This window comes from Ruditapes philippinarum, unplaced genomic scaffold, assembly GCF_026571515.1.
Source record: "Ruditapes philippinarum isolate M1 unplaced genomic scaffold, ASM2657151v2 ctg1418_1_1_1_1, whole genome shotgun sequence".
Classification (NCBI taxonomy): Eukaryota; Metazoa; Mollusca; class Bivalvia; order Venerida; family Veneridae; genus Ruditapes; species Ruditapes philippinarum.
In genome coordinates, this window is record NW_026862366.1 from 15,139 (window position 1) to 21,088 (window position 5,950).

Consider the following 5,950-nt stretch of genomic DNA (forward strand, 5'->3'; position numbering starts at 1 on the left):
GCAGACTCGCAAATGATTAATATATACTAGTTTCGCATTCGAGCTTAAATGAATATGTTTAAACTGATCAAATTTATGAACATGTTTACTATGTAAAGGATTTTTTCAGTCAGTAGAACCACCGACGTCACGTAAGGTAGCTGGATAGTTTCAAAGAATAATTGAATTCAAGGTCATAGGTGGTATTCGAACCCAATGAGTAGAGTTGCAAGTGGTTTGATTTTAAGACCTTAAACGCTCGGCAACGGACGACAGACACTGAGAAGTATACATCTTCATGATAATAACTTGTTCTCAGGTATGAAAATAATACGTAGCGATATTGACTAGCTCATACGCAGAATATTTAATCGACCATCTATGCTGTTATTAAATTATCTATAAATAAATGGTTACATAACTATACACATAACCCTACACAATAAAGAGATGTAATGATCTTATAATATGTATTAATTAATATTAACGTGAGAGTTTTAACACTTATAATCAATATAATTAATCAGCTGTCGACAAAATGGTGCCAGGGGACATTTTGGTGTTAGAATGCATTTCTCATTTCTTATATTGAGAGTGGTGACCTTTTCCGTTAAAAAAAAACATAACTGGCAATCTATAATTAATAAGTATAGTAGGGAAGTATTAATAAAGAGAATTTCATGTTTCTTTAAACAATTTATAGATAAACCGGTAGTAAGTAACAGAAAATGCAGAATTATTACAAAACAATGCAAAAAACAAAAATATTGTTAGTACACAGTACTACACATTCAAAGCTATTTGAACGCTCGGAGAAAAAGACAAAGTTCAAAGAGTATCGTTTTGTTACGATATGCATATTTAATATATGCATCAAGATTTTACAAACAATATTATTTGTTTGATAACATAACATCATAAATATAATATATATTGAATCGATTACATTGTTACTTGAATAGCATTACAGTGATACAATGATATTCTGATTTTAAATTTTATGATCAAATATTTTGTATCATTGTGTTATGTATTGTGCATAACAATGCATAAAATAAATCGTATTATCTGATAAATTTAATCATTATTCTCATTGTTACAATATCTTTCTGTAAACAAAACTTCAGAATGTGTGACACATATAGCCTGCATGATATAATTCAATCGTTAATGCTTATTGTAACATTAATCTTCTGTAATCTTAATAGTCAATTCATCACGGTGCTACATAATATATAATGATAAAGGGTGGTGTTAAAAAATATATCATGAAACACATCAATTACGTCTACTTTCCCTGACAGTGCTCAAAGGTATAATCAAGAATGAACAAAATAAGATAATACAGACTTCAGTATACTTTTAATTTTGTCAAAATTGTTTTAATTCAAATCACACCGACACACTTAATATCCCACCATTACTGGTGGGGGGGGGGAATATTAGTGTATCATTTTAGGCACAAGCGTGCATCTGAGCCAACAAATTATTCATGAAATATATCTCAGATATTTTTAACTTTATATTAAAATGTGTCCATTATATTTCAGAATAAGTGACCGATATCCAAGAATGCATACTCCATATACATTATCTATATGTAGCTTGTATAAATGACGTGACCTTCATATTGGTCGTCTTGGTAGTCATTTACATCATCATTATAATCATTCAAGTCATGAACATCATCGTCATGATCTTGAACATCATCGTCATGATCTTGAACATCATCGTCATGATCTTGAACATCATCGTCATGATCTTGAACATCATCATCATCGTCATGATCTTGAACATCATCGTCATGATCTTGAACATCATCGTCATGATCTTGAACATCATCATCATCGTCATGATCTTGAATATCATCGTCATGATCTTGAACATCATCGTCATGATCTTGAACATCATCATCATCGTCATGATCTTGAACATCATCGTCATAATCTTGAACATCATCGTCATGATCTTGAACATCATCGTCATGATCTTGATCATATTCATGATAATCGTTGTAATCATCATGCTCGTATTCCTCCGTATAGTCGTCATAGGGATCATAATCATCATAGTTATCTTCATATATTTCCTCGTCGTCATCAAAATATCCGTAATCGTCATCAAATCCGTGGGATTGCATGATCACAATGACTTTTTCCTTAATTTTCTCGAACGGTTGGTTCTTTACTGTATCTATTTCTTTCTTCAATTCGGGCAAATTACAAACCGCTCTTAAACGCAGCATTGCCTGTAATGATACCAAATAGAGAATGGAAATGAGTCCCCCCACTTTATCTCAGTATACTACTTTTATACTGAAACAATAGCGTTCGTATAACATTAATTTATTAGCGTAGTTTTGACTACGTGTTCTATATATATCGTAAAAACGAATAAGATCTACATGATAATTCAGAATTTTTGTAAAATAGAATTTCTAATTACCTTTTCAGTAATGTCCCACTTTTCTTCGAAGTCCTTTTGATCCACAATTGCTTTTTGTAGATGATTAATCTGAAAGGAAAAGCACAATTAATAAACACCATTGCTTATCTTTTTTGTAAACATATAAACCAAAATCAAATATCAAAATGCAAGCTTATATAACTTTGTCATAATTTACTTGTGCTGAACAACCAACACTCTAGAAAATAAACATGTTACCTCATTTCTAACATTCCTAATTCGTACAATATCTGCAATTTCACCAACTTCAGTTTCGGGTATATTCTTGTTATCTTTCTCAGCCCACCATTTACATTTGCCGTCGAGGCCGCATAACTGCTTCAACAAATATACCAACAAAGTGATATCGAACTTTTCAGAGCTCGGAGGACAAGTTTTTGGGAAAAGCAAATCATATTGCTTCTGGCTTAAAAGCTTTTTACTTCTACCATTGTTGATTTTCTTTGTGGATTTGTTTATCTCTTGGTGAAGTTGTGGTCCTGGTGGGACAGTGAGGTCAAACCTAGCTTTAAGTACAAGGGTTGAAAGTTTGACAACCACCAAGTTAAGCCGAACGTAGTTTTGTTCTTTTTGTTTGTCGCCTATGTCGATTGCTGCGTTTGCCACGGAGGATGCCATAAATACACCAAGTTCCTTCGTTTCCCTACTGTATCTCTGAAATTTGAAATGTAACTAAAAAGGAAAATACAATGTACATAACTTCTATGTGTTTATTGTACATGTATATTGTTTATCTAAAATAGTTGAATCGGTACGGAGCCCCTAAGGTGACATTTCCCACACTTTTTTTCCGTTTTACGCAATAATAATTCGTAATAACGAAATATTAATTCGTAGTTACGAAATATATATTCGTAATTACGAAATTTTAATTCGTTTTTACGAAATATTAATTCGTTTTACCGAAATATTAATTCGTAATTCCTATAATATTAATTTGTAATTACGAAATATTAATTCATTTTTACGAAATATTAATTCGTTTTTACGAAATACTAATTCGTAATTACGAAATATTAATTCGTTTTTACGAAATATTAATTCGTTTTACCGAAATATTAATTCGTAATTCCTATAATATTAATTTGTAATTACGAAATATTAATTCATTTTTACGAAATATTAATTCGTTTTTACGAAATACTAATTCGTAATTACGAAATATTAATTCGTTTTTACGAAATAATTATTTCGTTTTTACGAAATATTATTTCGTAATTACGAAATATTATTTCGTTATCACGAAATTTTGATTCGTTAAAACGAAATGTTATTTCGTAATTTCGAAAAAAATAATTCGTAAATATGAAATAATATTTCATAAAAACGAAATAAACTTTTCTAGGGTTTCAAAGAGTTTTGGAAATATTTATAAAGAAGGCCTTGAAACTAAGTTCCTGACTAAATATAAGACATGTAAATCGTTATAAAAAGTGATTTTTCCCCCCAAGTTTTATAACTTAACACTATTGTATATAAATTGAAAAAATCGCCCTGCAATAGCGTTATCCCACAGCTGTGATAGAACACGCGCTAGAAATATTTTGTTAAAATAGGGGTCCTATGCTTCAAATCCAAACAAATTTTTTCTGTTTCGTTTTGTCGATATTATTGAGTTTAGAAATAAAATATTATGTTTTTATGATCTCACGGTGCCCATACATAAATTGTAAGGAAATATACTTTTTTAAATTGATTAGATAAATGAAAATCTCGAGCCCCAATCCCACCTTTTAGTTTTACTAATGTATATGATTAAAGAAAGTAATATACATGTATATAGCATGTTTCTTTTTTAAAGAAACATGTCAGAAAAGATTAATTGCCTCAAAAATTAAAACATTTCTGATGGGAACTTGTATTCGACAATGGGGAAAAAGATGATATTTTGGATTGAGAATGATTTCTCAGGCAAAAACCTTGTTCACTTAAATATAATAACTTGAGAACCATTCGGCTTATAATCGCTAGGTTGATCCAGGCTTATAAATAACCCCTTTGTGACATTAGTAGTTTTTTTGCCAAACTCACAATGACATTAAATAAGATTTCGTAAAAACGAATTAATATTTCGTAATCACGAATTAATATTTGGTAAAAATGAATAATTATTTCGTAAAAACGAAATAATATTTCGTAATTACGAATTAATATTTCGTAAAAACGAATTAATATTTCGTAAAAACGAATTAATATGTCGTAAAAACGAATTAATATTTCGTAAAAACGAATTAATATTTCGTAATTACGAAATAATGTTTTGTAAAAACGAATTATTATTTTATAATTACGAATTCATATTTCGTAAAAACTAATTAAACACTGTTAAGTGCCGGGATAAAAGTGTCGAAAATGTCATCTGAGGGGCTCCGTAAATCCGAACGTCTCTCTCTTATATTATTATTGAAAGTTTCTATCCAGCTAAAGACTTCATTATTAAATGGAAATTAGATATTCAGTTAATAAGATATTCATTTAATACATATATTGTTTTATATTTTAATATGAAAAAGGCAAAGCCTCAAAGCGAGCTCGATTTTCTTTTACCGTGAGATAGTTTTAAATAATCGTTCATTTTTATTTTACATTTTCCGTTTTAAAATTGTCATTCGGTATTTTATACAATGCTTCCGTTTATTCTGGTTCCTCCTTTCTATTATCAATATGAATATCGTTTTTTGACAACTATTATGTGATATGAACAGTTATTCTAACAGTTCAGTTTATTGATTCATATCAAAACCGATGCGTTTTATTTACTCTAGTTTAAGTTGTTATTTATTAAAACGTTCGAAATAACCTTGATAAATTAAATCGAACCTATAAATATCCCAAACAGGGGCAGATTAATCGAAAACGAAAACGATGACCCCAATTTTTTTTCCGCTTAAAAAATTTCTGTTATCATATTTAAACAACATGCCAAGTTTAAAGAAGTTCTATAGAACAGCTTTAATTTTGCGAATATGTCTATATGATAACTCCCGAAAACGTCCTTAAACATTGAACGTAAGATAAATTCCGATGGGTATTTATAGACATTCCCATAGGCGACGTAATTGCCATTACTGTTCATGCGAAGTGAAGTATTATATTGAAAATATTGAAGGAACAATAGCAAAATGTAAACTTATTTTGTCTCCTTTCACCTCTCCACTCAATTAATACCCTTCGATGGGCATCCTTTCACTTTAATTACCACTTCTTGTTTCGTTTTATACTTAATATTTGTAATTTGTTAAGAAAACAAAACTCAAATAGACTTCAGCATATTTATTTTAGATGCTATTTGAATACATTATCGAAATTATAACAAATATCTGCATTCTTAACTTACTTGATATTATCATCCTATATGTATTTATTTCCAGATTGTATTAAAAGCTTAACATTTACATTTAAATCAAAGAGCCGACATTTACAACTGTTTTTAAAGAATAGAAAAGATCAAGTGATTTTCCGAAAACGCGCACATTGGATAATATGGCTTAAAAATTGTATACAT

The 5,950-nt window shown here is 29.6% G+C and overlaps 1 protein-coding gene across 2 annotated transcripts; it reads right to left on the reverse strand.

Annotated features, from left to right (window-relative positions):
- Positions 1–655: 655 nt before the first annotated feature.
- LOC132718824 (uncharacterized) lies at positions 656–5,950 on the reverse strand. Of its 2 annotated transcripts, none has more exons than XM_060702562.1 (4): positions 5,783–5,950; positions 2,644–3,099; positions 2,425–2,493; positions 656–2,227 (listed from the first exon to the last, which is right to left on the reverse strand). In XM_060702562.1, the coding sequence occupies exons 2-4, from the start codon at positions 3,061–3,063 to the stop codon at positions 1,574–1,576; spliced, it is 1,143 nt and encodes a 380-aa protein (XP_060558545.1). In that variant the 5' UTR covers positions 3,064–3,099; positions 5,783–5,950; the 3' UTR covers positions 656–1,573. The 2 variants fall into 2 exon arrangements, with proteins under 2 accessions (XP_060558545.1, XP_060558546.1); XM_060702563.1 differs by having other exon boundaries at positions 2,644–3,117.